The 18293-nt window shown below is 40.0% G+C and overlaps 3 protein-coding genes across 3 annotated transcripts in view; 2 read left to right on the forward strand and 1 right to left on the reverse strand.

Annotated features, from left to right (window-relative positions):
- The window catches only part of LOC134680343 (uncharacterized), a 35543-nt gene extending 25445 nt beyond the window's left edge, over window positions 1–10098 (forward strand). Inside the window, exons 2-5 of the mRNA XM_063539465.1 lie at window positions 3386–3569; window positions 4122–5960; window positions 6292–6422; window positions 6943–10098. Coding sequence (XP_063395535.1) covers window positions 3386–3569; window positions 4122–5960; window positions 6292–6422; window positions 6943–7167 — 2379 coding nt within the window. The 3' untranslated portion in view covers window positions 7168–10098. The remainder of the gene's footprint in view (window positions 1–3385; window positions 3570–4121; window positions 5961–6291; window positions 6423–6942) is intronic.
- LOC134680354 (small ribosomal subunit protein mS31) overlaps window positions 1–18293 on the reverse strand; it is a 395354-nt gene that overhangs the window by 169872 nt on the left and 207189 nt on the right. The window lies entirely within an intron of this gene.
- LOC134680461 (phospholipid scramblase 1) lies at window positions 11151–17951 on the forward strand. Its single transcript, XM_063539591.1, has 7 exons — window positions 11151–11214; window positions 12097–12153; window positions 12953–13090; window positions 13887–14104; window positions 14536–14703; window positions 16918–17067; window positions 17818–17951. The coding sequence occupies exons 1-7, from the start codon at window positions 11151–11153 to the stop codon at window positions 17872–17874; spliced, it is 852 nt and encodes a 283-aa protein (XP_063395661.1). The 3' UTR covers window positions 17875–17951.

Consider the following 18293-nt stretch of genomic DNA (forward strand, 5'->3'; position numbering starts at 1 on the left):
TGTTTTCAAAAACCTTTCCAGATATTTGGAAATTATCCGCAACTTGCTCATTTTTATTTGATCTGTTTTAGAATAATCTAAATATTTCCATAATAAAAGCTTATGAAGAACAGCGTTCACTCTATTACCATAAAAACATTCTCTTAGATTACATTAATAAACAAAGAAGTCTGTTTACATTTTCTTTAAAAGAGAAGTGATATTGTTTGTAAATCGCATGAGGTAGGTACATTCCCTTTTTATTAAAAGGGTCAATGAACTTTTTAGCGTAACTAGTTTCCACGGTTACAATTAGTTGTGGGGTCCCTTTGTTTCCCATAAAGGTTTAAGTCATAATGTATTGTTTGTCATATTATTGTTAGTCATAAAACTGAAACCGTTAACTTTTCAGGATTTTCGTAAGGACATTCTATAGATAGGATAGGTTAGGTTAGGTTTGATTTATGGCAATCCTGAAAAGTTACGCGTTTCTGAGAAAAACCAATTATGACTAACGAAAATTCGGACAAACAATACATTATGACTTAAAACTATTTGGGAAACAATAGATTAGTTGTCCAGGGGACAAATCCTTTAATGGCATATAATAGTTAAGTATTTGTTTTACAAGGGGGCAAAATTGTTGTTTAACTGCTCGTGCTAATATGATACCCGAACAAGCGAAAGATTCCAAAATTGAAACACGAGCGTAGCGAGTGGTTCAAAAATGGAATCTTGAGCGTTGCGAGGGTTAAACAAAATTTGCCCCCGAGTGAAACACAACATTTTTCACCTCACCAACCCGAAGCAAATATTAAATGTAAAATATCAAACAAAATCAAATCCAAATAAATGTTATTAAATATTTATCATGCAAAATTATTATTTAGGGATAAGTTCGCCTTTGTACATAACATTTTTATTTTTGTTTTGTTTTGTCCGTTTTATGCAAACATTTTATGTGCAATAGTGACATACATTCATACATATATCATATATTTGCGATTGGCTTGCGCGTCCGTGGCCTGCCGTGGTATCAAATATTCATAAGTTGCTGAACGAGCTTCGTTATACATATATTTCCCTGGGGGTGGATGTATTTTGCTATTAATCTACTAAAAGCATAAATCTAATGAAATGCTTTAATATTATTGTCAAACATTATTCTCTTTTATAATTTATGATACGCTGGCTAGCTTGAAATATAGATGATTCGGTAATTTTATTCACCGTGGACTTTAAAGTTAAGATTTCATTAATAATTTCAAACTTTATGATTTCTCAAAGTCTATTGAAACGACACGACAGAATACATTGCGGAAAATCTGAAAAAATCCATACTAAGCAACAATTTGCTTAACAATTTTAAAATAATAAACCAATGTGCGCATACTACTTTTGACATATTTGGCAAAATTCCAAAGACTGCTCATACCCTTACTTAATTCAGTAGTTAAAATATAGGTAGAGTGGATGTCCACCAAACTCAGTTGATCAACCATACAAAATTCATCAAGAACATCTCGAGTTAACATGTCTGTGGCATTACGCCAGATGGACGGAGAGGGAATCCTATCTTGAACACCAATTTTACAAATTCCATCCATCGATTTGCCATCTGGGAGAACATATCAAGTTCTCGGCATAAAACGTTTCAGCGAAACGGTGCCTTACGGCTCAAAGCTGATATCTCACTAAATTTATGACTTTTACAGTCTAGTCTATTTTCTACTCCATATTTATCAGGACCTCTGGGCTATAATCGCGAAAATTTAACTCTTATTATAGTTCGTTTATTTAGCATTAGAAATAAGGTACCTAAACAATCTTGATGTGTCTTTTAATTGATAAAAACATTTTAAAAATAAGTTAAGGCAAATATGTAACAATTATGAATCTAATACGATCATTTATATTCTTCTGCTTTCATAAGTAATAATTATTGATTTTTAAAAAGCGTTTTTCAATTAAAAGACATGTCAAGATCGCTTACCTACCGAAATTTGCGAATTTCAGTGTTCATGGTAGGCCCTCTGAATATGTGCATAAACGAACACAAACAAAGTAACTTTTCGAGACCTTTCGGAAAATACATTTTAAAATCTTAATTTTTTACATTCAATATTCCAAAGTCTTTGCTGAGTTTTGCCGTCAGCACTTATTCGATTTGTAGACGAACAGAACATAATAATAAAAACTGATTTATGTAAAGAATTTTTTCTTAGAAACAGTGGAAGGAATTCTTTTTGAATAATAATATTTCTGCCTTTAGAATCATAACGCGGCTTCTGTATTTGGCGGGGGATCAAAAAGGGTATAAAAAGGGGCTTTCGAAGGGCCTCCTTTTGTAATTCAGATTTCAAGGCTATTAACGTTGGTACCCAATGTATTTACATTACCTACAAATACAAAGGATTCAACTCGCCTTGTCTGAAACAGGAATTAAGAAGTGTTAAGGTACAATTTAAATGCGCGTTTGCACTGAAGCAATACGGAATACTATTTTTAACCGACTTCCAAATCTCAAAAGGAGGAGGTTATCGGTTGTATGTTTTTTTTATAATATGGAAATTGAGTTTTCATTAAAAAGGGCTTTTTATGGTCACGTAAACATTGCTTGAATGCTAAACAGGATGGTGAAAATATCTACAGAGAAAATTAAGCCGGAAATTTGCAGCGCCTAAAATAAACTTCCAAGATAACACCCTCTTATAATTTTTGTTTGATAAGACACGCGACAGGTGAGATTTCCGACAGATTTTGGAATTACAATCTACAGAATTGAAATACATAATTTTATTGAAACATGAGAGGAAACATGAAATCCCTTTTAAGTAACATTTGGTATGTATCTTATATGGATTTATGACTGCGAGTAGAATTTAGGTAATGACATTTTTTTTCATAATGATCTTTGATTCCGTACTTTTAGTTAAATGTTATTAACGTCACCACATAAAGAATTAAAGACGCGGCATCTAAGCAAACTTTTTTTTTAAATATGAGACATTTATTATTCAATTCGGTAATTAATTAGACGCCGTCTAAGCTAACTTTGCAGTGCGACTTGATCAGAACAAAGCGAAGTAGTCTAATTAATACATAACTATACCTAAATACATACATACATATAATCACTCCTATTTCCCGGAGAGATAGGCAGAGATCACGGATTTCCACTTGCTACGATCCTGACATACCTCTTTCGCTTCCTTCACTTTCACAATATTCCTCATACACGCTCGCCAGTTTAGGGTGCTCTTGACCTGGCCTTTCTTCAGGATTTCCTCGTCTCTGATCTATAATAAACATTAGCAGTTGCGGAGTTAGGTCCGACTCTAGCTTTCTAAGCCATCAGTTTTACATAGTAGGTACAAAATTATTGACTTGCAACTTTTGTCGACAGATGATTACAGCATGGGTCCTATGGGTCCTAGCGCTGGCGCTGTCCGGCGCGGCCGCTGCCGAGCGCGGGGGGTCGCTCCGCGGCGCTCTAGAGGCTTTGCAACGGCGCCAGCGGGGGCGGGCGCCCCCCATGGCTCCCGACTATGATCTGTACGAAGTTCTCCCTCCGAACGGTTACGTCCCAGGTAAGGTAACTTGTTTCAAATTGGCAAGAAACAAGATGCGACATGCAGGTTCTGTCAGGAGTCAGAGGAGACTGCAATGCACATTCTCTGTTCCTGTGAACTACTAATGTCAAAAAGAAGTACCTACCTAGGGCGGCCAGTATTGCAATCCTATGAGGTACAGAACATTACTTCCCAAAAAATCTGGAATTTTCTGGATGCAGCGGGCATTGGTAATGAACTTTAAATAGCCGTCACAATAGATCAATGCTGGTCGATGCGACACTCAAAGGCCCTCAACACCCCAATTATAAAAATAAAGGTAACTTAGTATCACTGTTAGAGTTCTGCCAAAAGTGGTGGATCGCCGCGTCGTGTACTAGAAATTATTGTATTGTATTGCAAAAGTTTCTGCAACTCGACGACTGGTACCTATTTTGAGTGGAGGGAGTGGGTAGCTAGTTCACACAGCCCAACTCCTCAAGGAATCCTATTAAACCTAGACTGAAAATAGTAACAACAGGGTTTTGTTGGTGTTCGTTCTTCTTTATTGAAAGTTCATTTATTTTCCAGATACTGATTACACTGTGGATACCGAAGATTTAGAAGAAGACCCGGAAACGAACTATATTCTCAAGCTTCTAGAAGAGAATGACAGACCCATCGAAGGTTATGAGTACAAACTAGTTAAGAAAAAGAGCAACCACTTGGGCCCAGTGGAGATTAATAGGAAAGAGTCAGCTTTTCGCGAGAGGAGCCATCATTCCGACAACGATAGACTACGGGATCTGTTCACGGATAGGAATGAGGTTGAGAACCCTAAGGAGGTGCAGCAAGATCGCGCTGAAAACGATGCTGAATACGCCTTACTGCTAGGCCAGTTGTGGTCAAAGTACAAAAACAATAAACAACATAACTCAGAAGGAGCTCCACAAGGAGTCGTTAAACTTTACAAAGAAAAGATTGTCAAAAAACGATACCCAGATAATTGGGGTCCTATTGCATTCAAGAAAAAGAGAAGTCCTGAAGCTGAAAACGAACGCTCCGCGATGACAAATTTTGATGACTCTAAAGTCTTACCAGGACCTGTAGATCTCAATAATTTCAACGTCTATGATCAGCCTGATGATGATAATGATGACATGCGTGAAGAATACGCAATCGCTTTTCAGCCTCTAGATGATGACAGTCTGTCGGATTTAGCGGATGACGACCAATACAGGTACGATGTCATCGAGAAACGTTTTCCCGTGACCAAGCGGAGCAGTGGGCCGTACGACTGGGGTAAACCAAAGACAAAGAAACGCTTTGCCCAAGATCAGGACAAGCGTGAAGTTTCTAAAAGATTCAGAAGCAGTTCTGGCACTGATCCAAAAATTATTAAAGATTTATCGAAATTATTTGGTGATTCTGAACCAGAACTTATTAAGAACCCTGTCAAGAGAAGCAGTGATCAGCAAGGAAGCTCCTATGAGACCAAACCGCCACAGCTCGCACACAACTTACCAACTCACAATCATACCAACGAACGATCTAATGTTTCTGCATCACCCGATGATGCTAGTCATGAACATCATCACAATTTACATCACCCTGGAATATCTGGCAAGGAAGTTGAGCATGTGCACGATCACGATCATAGTGACAATGATAAACCTATTACCATAAAAAAGAAATCAATTGACTGGTCCACATACTTCGGGATCGATAAGCGCAAGAAGAAATCTGTATCCTTTAATGATTTCAATGAAAATAAGCTGAGGAAACAATACTTTGACACATTCAATAAAGAAGTAATGTATCCTTTAAATTCCTTTCGAAAGCACAGCAATGTGAAAAGGAACTACGTACAGCGTCCTGAAAATGAAGAAACAGAAATACAAATAGACAATGAAAGAGCTATCGCAGTACGCGACGGTGATAAGAGAAACACCGCCCAAGAACAGGAAGCGAAATTAGACAACATCGATAAGAAACTAAGAAATATGGAAGGGATGATAGTAGATGAAGCACTACACTATTCAAACGCTGGTGAAGAACTAGATACCAAGGAAGAACAGGAGATGAAGGAAAAACTGCTTTCTCGATTGGCTGCGGCATACAGCTTGGAGAAGATGAGAAAGGCCCTGAGAGAATTCAAGCAAAGCTTGCAAACGCAGAAGCCTGATACTACTATGGGACCCTCGCATATGCCAATCGAAGAGGCAAAAGAAAAGCGTGTAGCCGTCAAGAAAGAGAAAGTAGACATCAATAATAACGAGATTCCTCTATTCAACAAAGAAGATGATAAGGAGGATGACTTTGAGGAAGAGCAAGGCGCCGGTCACTATTTGAATGGCAAGATTGAGAATCAGTTCTCTGAAGGCTACATGGGTGGAAGTGGAAGGCATCGCACACCGGTTGTCGCAACAGGTAAATAACCTTAAAACCACCATGATTCAAAAAATCTAAGCAATCAATTTAAAGTTTAAACATTACACACGTCGCCTGAGCATTTAAAAGAATGTTTGATACCATTTAGCGTACAGTCACCTGCCATATTAATTTACACAACGAAAGCCGCAAAAATATGTGACACACTCTTACGGCTCTACAAATAAGATAGTGTCAAATATTTGCAGACTTCGTTGTGTAACTTAATATTGCAGATGACTGTACAATAACAAACGACTCGGAGCAGGTATTCAGTGTTTTAGTATAAAATTCAACAGGTTTTCACTAGTAAATTGTTTAAAAATTTCAGGTACTGCCACAGGCGCCTGCCCAGTTTTGGCCAAGATCGTGCAGCGTTGCCGCGGAGTCGACCTTCTGGCCGGGGACCGTGGGCAGCTGTTCCTGCCTCTCTGCAGTCTGCACCAGATATGCTACCTATGTGTAAGTAGAACTGGGTACAGCGTGTAGCTTTATAGAGCGAGTATGCCAAGATTCTAATATTGGCATTGGTGTTGGCTTAAATGGACCAACTTTAGCTTTTATTATTATCGTGACGTGTACTTCGATCAATTTCCTCCAGGATCATATTCAGTACGTTATGATTATAAATATTCTAATGTTCAGTGGCGTAGGCGTGGGTAAAGTCCGTCGCCCACGGCCTCGCGCCCCAAGGGGGGCCTCGCACAAGACCCCTTCGACCACAGTGAAAGAAAAGGGCCTCGCAGATGCGATTTGCCCCACGGCTAGATTCAATCACGCTATGCCACTGCTAATGTTGGCATTGATGTTAGCTTTAATGAACCAACTTTACTTTAGCTTTTATTGTAATAATTAACTACGTGCACTTTGATCAACTTACTCCAGGCTTGTACTGAGTATCAGTCTATTAAATATCAGCACTTCTAATTCTTTGACATACTACGGTATCAATATCATGACGTGTGTAATCGTAAATTTACAGGGCGAGGCACCACCGACCACCTGCGACCTGGTATTCCTCTCAGAAGCCGACACGACTTGTGAAGGTGACACAGGCTGCCAGCGCGCCGCGCGTTCCGCACTCATGGCGCTCCGTGAGCTGCACGACAGCCTGGCAGACGAGCTCGACGGGGAATGCGAGGCCAGCCCCTGTCTCCCGGCCACTCTCAAACTCAACATCGGATGGCAACGCGCCTTGCAGCGATAAATTATAATAAACTCTTGAAAATATGAGAATAGAATGAGCATACCGTTTCCACGAAAATGTTTAACTAGTCGTATTTTTTCTAATCACATTTATTTCACTAGTAGTTAATATTCGTTATTCGTACGGCTCTAACCAGCCATAGAGCCGTATGGACGTAGGGTAAGAGATCTAGTTATGATATGCGAAGATCCTCCTGACGACCGGCATCCTACACGTGGGACATGGGCCTCAAGCAACATTTAACTCTTTGTCGACTTAACAGAATTAAATTTAAATTGGCAAATTTTGAAAATAGGTCGTCATGAGGATATAGGAGTTACTTGCGCGGTGCGAGCGAGTATCGGATACGCTTTCGTTGTTACGTGTGATTTAAATATATATTATTATGTATATGTATATATTGTATCTCTATTTGTATGTTGTTTTTAAAACGTAACTATTTTAGATGGGAGTTTTAAACTCGAGAGTAAGAAGATACTTGTTTTTTTGGGTATGCTTACATCGTTACGTTTTAAATGTACCATACCTACTTATTCGACGTGCATATTTGTTTGCTAGATATATTTTTGCGAATATATATCTGATATAATTCTATTTATTAGGTATTGTAGGAGTAAAGGGGCAGGACTAGATATAAAATTATTGAGAATCGTCGAGTATTCAGACGACGTTAATGTATTAACACACTATTTGTGTTTTGGGTATTAAGGTGTGTCGACGTGTTTGTATTTATTAATTATTATAAACGTATCTTCATATTTTTAATATTATTAAGACGGAAAATTATATTCATTATATATTAAATATAATATTTCAAATGGCGTATTTTTAAGAAGTATGACATTTATCGTGAATTTTGTCTTTATTTTCGCGTTAATTCTATTAAATATTTTCTATGATACTTATTTATTGAATGTAGCAAGATATTTAGTGTAACTAACTAAATTCCAGTCAAAAGTAATTTAATGCTTCGCTGTGACAGAAAAGGACAAAGCTATTCTATAAGATTTCACAGTGATGCGTCATATTTAAATTCTAGAAAACGCTTGAGTAGGTGATATGTAAGCACTAGAAAGTCTTGAAGATTATCAAAGTATGCAACCGGAAAAAATGTTTTTTAAAGTTTTCCTTTGCAATGTCGCTGTCATTCTAGAGTTGCCATATTACCTAGGGTCTCCCCAGATATATCGACACGTATTGGGCAAAAGCCGATAGGAAAAAGCTTTATGTCCGCGCAACAAAAGCGAACGACTTTTTCACTCTTATTCCGCAGACATAAAGCTTTTTCCTAACGATTTTTTCCGATTACGTCGACATATTTGGGGTAACCCTTACTTAAAAAAAATTGTAAACAACAACGCGCTTGCCAAGAATCATAACCCTGTATCGAAAATTCAAACCAAATCCTGCCTGACGGTCTTTGTGAATTGCCGTAGAAACCACCTTTAGACTTTACTGGACAATAAACCTTTGGCTTATACACGGCTATTCCGAGTTTTGTAATCTTTAGGTAAAGGCACACGTTTCAAAAGTCTTCCGGTCAAAATTGGCATCAAATTGTGCACTACATTACGCCTCTATTCGACATGCTCAATATCTAAACATATAAGAACATTTGGGGTTGATATTTGATGATACCGGGATCTTAAAACATCATAGACATGTTACTGTAAAGTGTATTTCTGTGTAATATTGATGTAGGGTGTAATAAATAATAATTACGGGAGTTTTATACTCGTGAATGCGAAGATAAGATACTCGTTTTTGGACATTTTTCTTGATTTAATTTTGGACCTTTTTTATTACTAAGTAGATACTGGAAAAAATAGAGATAAATATCAATGTGTATTCGTTCTTTTTAAAACGTAACGAATTTGATGGGAGTTCTAAACTCGTTATGGGTCGTCCATTAATTACGTCACACAAATTTGAAAAAAAAAACCAGCCAAGTGCTAGTCGGACTCGCGCACGAACGGTTTCGTACCATTACGCATAAAACGACAAATAAAATCACGTTTGTTGTTATAGCAGTATAGGTAACAGAAATACACCATCTGTGAAAATTTCAACTGTCTAGCTATCACGGTTCTCGAGTTACAGCCTGGTGACAGACAGACGAACTACGGACGGGCAGACGGACAGCGGAGTCTTAGTGATAGGGTCCCGTTTTTACCCTTTGGATACGGAAGCCTAATAACGATGATCGTTCAAAAATATTGTTATTTAACATCGAATAAAATAATTTTAATAATACATTTTCGGTTACTCGTGAAGTTAAAGTGACGTCACAAAGTTTGTAACTTCCTCCTCCCCCTTGTCACAGTATGACCCCTCCCCTCCCCCTAAAAGTGTGATGTTATTAAAGGAAGGCCCCTTAATGCGGAGATACTTGTTTACTTGGATATGTTTATACCGTTACGTTTTAATAAGAAAGAATATCGTTATTATTTACTGTAGTTGACACAAATAATTTCTTAAACTAGTTTTTACACAAAAAAACACAAACTGCTCCATTCTAACTTTAAGATACGTCAATTACGTAATAGATCTAGAAACGATATAGATTAGAAGCGTCAGTGTCAAATTTTTGTTTGAAGAAACGTCACATTTGACATTGACATATCTAATCCATATCGTTTCTAGATATATTAATTGACGTATCTTAAAGTTCCAATCGGGCCGAAAATTTTTAAGGTTTTGTGCATGTCTAATAGAGGCAAAACGCCGTTGACTTTTCTTTGTAACTTGCATGTTTTAAGTAGAGTTTACAAGTTTAGTGGGGGATCACGGGAGGTAGATAGAATTAATCAATGTAATTTATCATGTAGTTGACGGTGGTTACCGGTCATTTTAAACAACTTGAATGTTATCACCTTTATTCGTAAAATGTTCAAGTATTAAACACGTGAATAAATGGTTTTCAATAAAGAATTTAGTTTTATTTATTGTTGTTGTCCTAAGGCACCCCAGAGGTGCAAAGGGCCTTCACAAGCTCGCGCCACGCCTTCCTATCTTCAGCGACCGCTCTGGGCTGTAACCGCGAAAATCGAAGTTCGCAAATTGCGGGGATTGTTCTCTGTCACTCTTATTACGCCTTCGTTGGAGTAAAAGAGAAAGATCCCCGCAATTTGCGAATTTCGGTTTTCGCGGTAGTACGCTCCAGCTCAACCCGACCGCTCGTAGCTCATTTGTGACGGACCGCTGCCAAGAGTGTACAGGGCGCCCGAGGCCACGGGTTTTATTTATTAGTTGACATTTTAGATGAGTTAAACGTACTAGTGCTCGACATGCTAATGCCCAATAGATGACACCTTGCTGTGACCTCTATTGACAATGACTTAAGTTTCAAGATGACATGTACTGGGACCGCGTCGAGCACCAGTACGTTTACCTGAGACAACAAAGCGGTAATCTAAGTTATTATCAATGTGACTAGACTGAAAACCGATTAATTTACTTCTGGCTCTGTGAGCTGTAGGTGTAGACCTAGCCAACCCAATACTTGCCATATTTTCCAAAAAAAGTGAAACCACATAAAACTATACATATAATTATGGAACCTGCTTACAAATTTCACGAGAATCGGTTGAGAAATGCGACTTGTATATGAACCCCGACAGAAAAACGAAAGCATTATTGCCCTAGGTCAAACGGAGTCGGAGACCTTCGGCCCATTAGGTTAGTAATCAGAGGAAATATTATTGTTATATCATACACGTTAAATATAAGCTGCACAGTGCATTATAATATACAAACATAATAGAAATAAATGTTATTTAATCCAGCCACGTAGAGATACCCAAAGATATCTGCTATTGATAACATGATAAGAACAGCGCCGATACATCGATAACATGGCGTCCACACTTCACGACAACATCATTAATACAACGCGTGTGAACAAACTTACAAAAACAAAAAAGTTTAAAAAAACGGAGGATAAACCTGTGAGAAAGAAAAAGTGATAAAGACAAACAAAAGAGATGAATGAAATACGTGAAACTGATTTAAATGATAAGGGATTTGACAATCCAACGGCGACCGAAGGTAATTATTAGAACTTATCAATAACAATTATTAAGTATGTTGTTGATAACCTCTAGCCACCCACTATCGAGAAAAATCGAGTGAAATTTGTATCGGTAGGTACTTAATGTATTAAATTAGTGAAATAGTGACTACTTACTTTGTGAACTGATCTTGCCAACCCCAATAACTATGCCATTTGAAAAAATCCATAAACTGAATCAGCAAAAAAATCTGAAACCTGCTCACAAAATATCAAGAGATTCAGTTGAGAAATGTCGTGTTTTATCAAGAACAGCCGGACAGACATATGAAAGCATTTTGCCCTAGCTTCGCGCTTGCACAATCAAAACTATAGTTACCACCTACTAAATTATAACTAAGTATAGTTACTACCTATAGGTAGTTCGTTTTTTTTAGCATTAGAAAAAAACTACGCGATTTTGACGTGTCTTTTAATTGAAAAACGCTTATTAGAAGTATTTAGAACAAATTAAATTATTTTCTGAAAATATTTTTCTTTCAGTTGAAAAACGCATTAAAAAATCAGTAACTAGGTATTACTTTATGAAAGCAACAAAATATAAATAATCGTATATCATTCAAAATTGTTACATATTTGTCACGTGACTTATTTTTCAAAAAAGTTTTGGAAAAAAAGACACGTCAAGATTGTTTACCTTTTTTCTAATGCAAAAAAAAACTACCTATAGAATTGCGTTTGTTTTGTTTTAAAATCGAATACAAAACTACTCTGTTCCAACGAAAAGAATTAAAGGTGAATTTCGTTACACCTAAATAAGTAGTGCCTACTAATAATAGGACCATGGGTTGGTAGCGGATATTAATTAAATTCCTCACGTAGGGAAATATGTATCATGAACTAAGTTTTTCATGTTTCAGATGACGGATCAAATTTGAGGCCAGATTTGATCATCAGTGTACAGCCAAGACAAAACGGTAGGTACATTTATTACATCTAATTAATTTCGGGTTAATGGGATGGTGCAAGTCGGCATTAGCGTCGACTAAAGTCGCAAATCTCTAACAATATCTAAAGTTGCAATGCTCTAAACTCCTTTGGAGGAGATAAGAGGTTTGCGACTTTAGCAAACGTTAGTCAAATCGTTCGAGCATTAAAAAGAGAAGTAAAATTGACTGGTTAAATTGATCAGTAACCCTAATCCTAATCCTCAGAGTCCCAATCGAGCTACCGGTGTCAACGTCAGTTTTGTCGTTCCCTTATTACTGAGGCCTTGCTTTTGCAGTTCCTGTGACTTGTCTCCTTCGGTTTCGGTCTCCCGTAGCCCACACCACTTGATGGAGTTCATACACTCATACTTAAATTCCATAATCCTCAGAGTCTCGCGCCGAGCTGCCGGTGTCAACGTTAGTTTCGTCGGTCCCTTATTACTGAGGACTTGCTTTTGCAGTTCCTGTGTTTGTCTCCTTCGGTTTCGGTCTCCCATAGCCCTCACCACTTGATGGAGTTTATACATCATCATCATCATATCAGCCAGAGGACGTCCACTGCTGGACATAGGCCTCCCCCAAAGAGTGCCACAATGACCGGTCTTGCGCCACCCGCATCCAGCGGACTCCCGCGACCTTTACCAGGTCGTCAGTCCACCTTGTGGGGGGTCTACGTCTGCGCCTTCCGGTACGTGGTCGCCACTCGAGAACCTTTCCGCCCCAATGGCCATCGGTTCTACGGGCAATGGGAGTTTATACACTCATACTTAAATTTCTTAATCCTCAGAGTCCCGCGCCGAGCTCCCGGTGTCCACGTTAGACTGGCGTTCTGCCCCTCGAGGCCAGTTCATCCCCGTCCATGGCCTAGATTTTCTCATCGGTGTGTCCACGCTACAGATCCAACAGACGGTGGAGCTGGATGATCGTGAGTACCGTGACTACTGTACTAGTGTGCAGATATTCAGTTAAGAGTTACGTCAGCGTTATACACGGTGGGTAAAAAATAACTGTATTCTTGTTGCTAGGGAGGTTTTGACCAACCCCGAAATCGCGAAAAAAATTATTACCCTCCCATAGAAAATAAACCCGACGAAATGTATGAAACAGCCAAACTTTTAAAAGTTGCTCAGCATAATCCCAAAACCTCCGTGGCAACGGGAATGCAGTTATTTTTTAGCCACCCTGTATAATGCTGATCCTTTTCCGACTTAGGGTCTGTTGGAACAAACTGTCTGTATCCGTTAAAACATTAGTAAAATTTTATTGTATTGGAATTTTCATAGTTCACTGCTGAGTGGAGTGGCGTTGATCACTCCGTCAATCGTGCTTAGTGCAAATGACCCAGAGAAGGTGAAGAAGTGTGGAAGATCTTCACCTAGTCCTCATCATCATCATCATCTCAGCCATAAGACGTCCACTGCTGAACATAGGCCTCCTCCTTGGACCTCCATACGTGCCGGTTGGAAGCGACCCGCATCCAGCATCTTCCGGCGACCTTAACAAGGTCGTCGTCCATCTTGTGGGTGGACGTCCTACGCTGCGCTTGCTAGTCCGTGGTCTCCATTCAAGCACTTTTCGACCCCATGGGCTATCTTCTCTGCGTGCAATGTGGCTAGGCCTAGTCAGTAGCAACTAAGCTGATGCCAGAATTTTCGGTCTTAGCGAAATTTTGGACCGTCGATTCAACACATTTGTGCAGCTGATTATTTTTTCCTTTCCAGTAATTTCAAGAGTAGACTCCGAAAACCGCTACATAGTCCGAGTACCGAACGGCGAATCGCTATACCTGGCCAGCGAGGTCTCAAGCCAGACGCAGCGATGTCTGTGCGGGTCTGGCCGCGCCTTCGTGATGCATCTCCATGACAACACGAGGCAGGAGGCGATGCAAATGCAGAGGCGGCTAGCTGCAGCCTCTTGTTGCTTCCCTTGCAGATTACAGGTAAATTATAGACATTTCAGTTGTTGTTTTACTCATTTTACAATATTAGGTAGGTACTTATTAATCTATAGGCAACGAATCTCGGAGCTTCGAGCTGGAAGGAGTAAATGGTAAATATTCCATATAAATCTTACTTTTCTTTTTGCACCATTAACATCTCTGTTTAGCCCTATGGTTGACTGGTAGAGAATGCCTTTAGGCATTAAGTCTGTCATTTGTAAATTTTTTATTTTGTGCGATTAAGTTTAAATAAAATAATTCTCTATAAACCCAAAAGCGCCATATAGAAAGGGCTTTGGGAGACTAAGCCGTGAGCGGTTCAGGGCGATTCCATGCTTATGAAAATTTATTATAAATGACTACCTAATTAAGTAATTACACTTTTTCTCTATTCTAAAAACTTTCAGTTTGCCCCTCGTATCTGTCTCCAGGAAATGAAAGTGATAACTCCCCCCGGAGACTACATTGGTCGCATACAGCAGCAGTGCACATGGGTGGTGCCGTTCTACCTGGTGAGAGACGCCAACGACCAGGTCATATTCGCTGTGGAGGGACCAGCGGTCATGAGACGGAGCGCGCTCATGCTTTCAGAGTTCAAGGTACTTAACTGACTCTGTCTCCAGGAAATGAATGTGATAACTCCCCCCGGAGACTACATTGGTCGTATACAGCAGCAGTGCACGTGGGTGGTGCCGTTCTACCTGGTGAGAGACGCCAACGACCAGGTCATATTCGCTGTGGAGGGACCAGCGGTCATGAGGCGGACCGCGCTCATGCTTTCAGAGTTCAAGGTACTTAACTGACTCTGTCTCCAGGAAATGAATGTGATAACTCCCCCCGGAAACTACATTGGTCGCATACAGCAGCAGTGCACGTGGGTGGTGCCGTTCTACCTGGTGAGAGACGCCAACGACCAGGTCATATTCGCTGTGGAGGGACCAGCGGTCATGAGGCGGAGCGCGCTCATGCTTTCAGAGTTCAAGGTACTTAACTGACTCTGTCTCCAGGAAATTAATGTGATAACTCCCCCCGGAGACTACATTGGTCGCATACAGCAGCAGTGCACGTGGGTGGTGCCGTTCTACCTGGTGAGAGACGCCAACGACCAGGTCATATTCGCTGTGGAGGGACCAGCGGTCATGAGACGGAGCGCGCTCATGCTTTCAGAGTTCAAGGTACTTAACTGACTCTGTCTCCAGGAAATGAAAGTGATAACTCCCCCGGAGACTACATTGGTCGCATACAGCAGCAGTGCACGTGGGTGGTGCCGTTCTACCTGGTGAGAGACGCCAACGACCAGGTCATATTCGCTGTGGAGGGACCAGCGGTCATGAGGCGGAGCGCGCTCATGCTTTCAGAGTTCAAGGTACTTAACTGACTCTGTCTCCAGGAAATTAATGTGATAACTCCCCCCGGAGACTACATTGGTCGCATACAGCAGCAGTGCACGTGGGTGGTGCCGTTCTACCTGGTGAGAGACGCCAACGACCAGGTCATATTCGCTGTGGAGGGACCAGCGGTCATGAGACGGAGCGCGCTCATGCTTTCAGAGTTCAAGGTACTTAACTGACTCTGTCTCCAGGAAATGAAAGTGATAACTCCCCCGGAGACTACATTGGTCGCATACAGCAGCAGTGCACGTGGGTGGTGCCGTTCTACCTGGTGAGAGACGCCAACGACCAGGTCATATTCGCTGTGGAGGGACCAGCGGTCATGAGGCGGAGCGCGCTCATGCTTTCAGAGTTCAAGGTACTTAACTGACTCTGTCTCCAGGAAATTAATGTGATAACTCCCCCCGGAGACTACATTGGTCGCATACAGCAGCAGTGCACGTGGGTGGTGCCGTTCTACCTGGTGAGAGACGCCAACGACCAGGTCATATTCGCTGTGGAGGGACCAGCGGTCATGAGACGGAGCGCGCTCATGCTTTCAGAGTTCAAGGTGATGTGGATTCAATGCTTTCACTTCATCATCATCATCATCATCATCATCATCATATCAGCCAGAGGACGTTCACTGCTGGACATATCCTCCCCCAAAGAGTGCCACAATGACCGGTCTTGCGCCACCCGCATCCAGCGGACTCCCGCAACCTTTACCAGGTCGTCAGTCCACCTCGTGGGGGGTCTACCCACGCTGCGCCTTCCGGTACGTGGTCGCCACTCGAGAACCTTTCCGCCCCAATGGCCATCGGTTTTACGGGCAATGTGCCCCGCCAACTGCCACTTAAGTTTAGCGATTCGGAGGGCTACATCGGTTACTTTAGTTCTGCTGTCTGGTTCTGGTGTGTAGTGTGTTTCATTTCATATATGTTTATTTGATTCATGTATATGTGGTGATTTAAGTTCAAGAAAAAAACATTCTCGAAGAAAATGCAAAATTAAAAAAACAAGTGATTTTATACAAACAGGAGGCTGACTAGCTCTCTCATGTCAAAAATGCGGCTAAACTTAGCCTGACAAACGTGCAACAGTGCGACATAACCACCATTCCGATTTTTCGAACAAACGTTCAATATTACGTTCATCGCGCAACCGTTCTTCGCACAATTATTAAATAAAAATATCAAATTTGAAACTCAACAGAGTTTGTGATTGTGACACCATTGATGCGCAATGATTTCTTCTGTCTTCTCTAGATTGCATTTTTTTTTTTACATAAAGAGATTTTTACGTCAAATCCTTCCTTATACTTCAGGTCATAATCTGCCGTGCCATTAGCGCATAAGGGCCCTTTCAAATAAATGTCTTATTTATGTTTAAAGTCAGTCATGAGATTACTAGTCGCCTTACCTACCGGTCTTTATTTTTCAGATAATGACAGGTGATTCGCTCCGGGAGGTGGGAAAGATCGCCCACGGCTGGGACCGCGAGTTAGTCAGCTTCACGACCACCCTCTCCATGCCGCACAACGCGGTCCAGCCGCGGCATAAGGCACTGCTGCTGGCGGCTTCATTCCTGCTGGTATGTTCACACAGACACACGCTGCAGTCAGACTGTCAGTTTTAAATACTAAAGCCAGCGCCAATTCCTAAGATCCTACAATCAGAAAACCCCCAATAACAGGTAGAACTTACCCAAGGGCCGAGATGAGTCGTTAGGGCCACGGTAACCTGGAAGATTCCATCTTCTCGGGGCTATGGTACACCGGCGCAAAAAGTACCACGGAACTTTTTTTTTAATAATTATACTTATCAAATCTTGCATACACATACGAGTATGCTAATGCGTAGTCCTTCCTGAAAACATAAAATATACATATATGAATCTGTTACAGTTTGTTGTGAAAAAAATTAGTTATAAATAGGTATCGATCTATCGATATCAGCATTACTATAGTTCGTTTTTTTTAGCATTAGAAAGAACTTGCAAGAAGATAAGCGATCTTAACATGTCTTTTAATTGAAAAACGCTTTTTAAAAATCAAAAACTATTACTTATGAAAGCAGAAGAATATAAATGATCGTATTAGATTCATAATTGTTACATAATTGCCGTAACTTATTTTTAAAATGTGTTTTTCAATTAAAAGACACATCAAGATTGTTTACCTTATTTCTAATGCTAAAAAAAACTAACTATAACCTATAGTCCGCCAGGCCGGCAGGAATTGACTGGTAAAGAATGCCTTCTCAAAGACTTTAATATTTAATAATATTCAAAAGATGTGTCCAGTATTTTTTATATATTAAAAGTACCGTTTTCTTGTTTCAGGAATACACATATTTTGAAAGAGCAAAATCGAGTTGCCTTCGGTGTAATTGTTTGTAAAAGATTTTTTAAGAACACAATCATTATATTAGTAAAATGTATTTTTTTATACTGCTTTATAAATACAAAATTGGGAATTTTATTTTTATTACATCCTACCTCTACTAACCTACTGTGTACTGTGAAATACTGTATTTAACCTTTCATACGTGTGTGGTGGTCAAAACTCATGGATTCATAGATGTTGTATACAACACAACAGCAGCAGGAACGTTCTTGAATCATTGTGCAAGATGACTAAAAATTCGATCAGGATCTTTATCATAGTTACACACGCAAGATTAAAGTCACTCTCACTCTGCACCGACTTTAACTTGACTTTTGCTTGACTTTGACGTGATAAAGTGCGCAAGTATAGCGCAAGTGCCTCAATTAACGTCACATTTATTTATTTTTAATTGTTTTGATGGCAAAAGATA

The sequence above is a fragment of the Cydia fagiglandana genome, chromosome 3 (genome assembly GCF_963556715.1).
Source record: "Cydia fagiglandana chromosome 3, ilCydFagi1.1, whole genome shotgun sequence".
Taxonomy (NCBI): domain Eukaryota; kingdom Metazoa; phylum Arthropoda; class Insecta; order Lepidoptera; family Tortricidae; genus Cydia; species Cydia fagiglandana.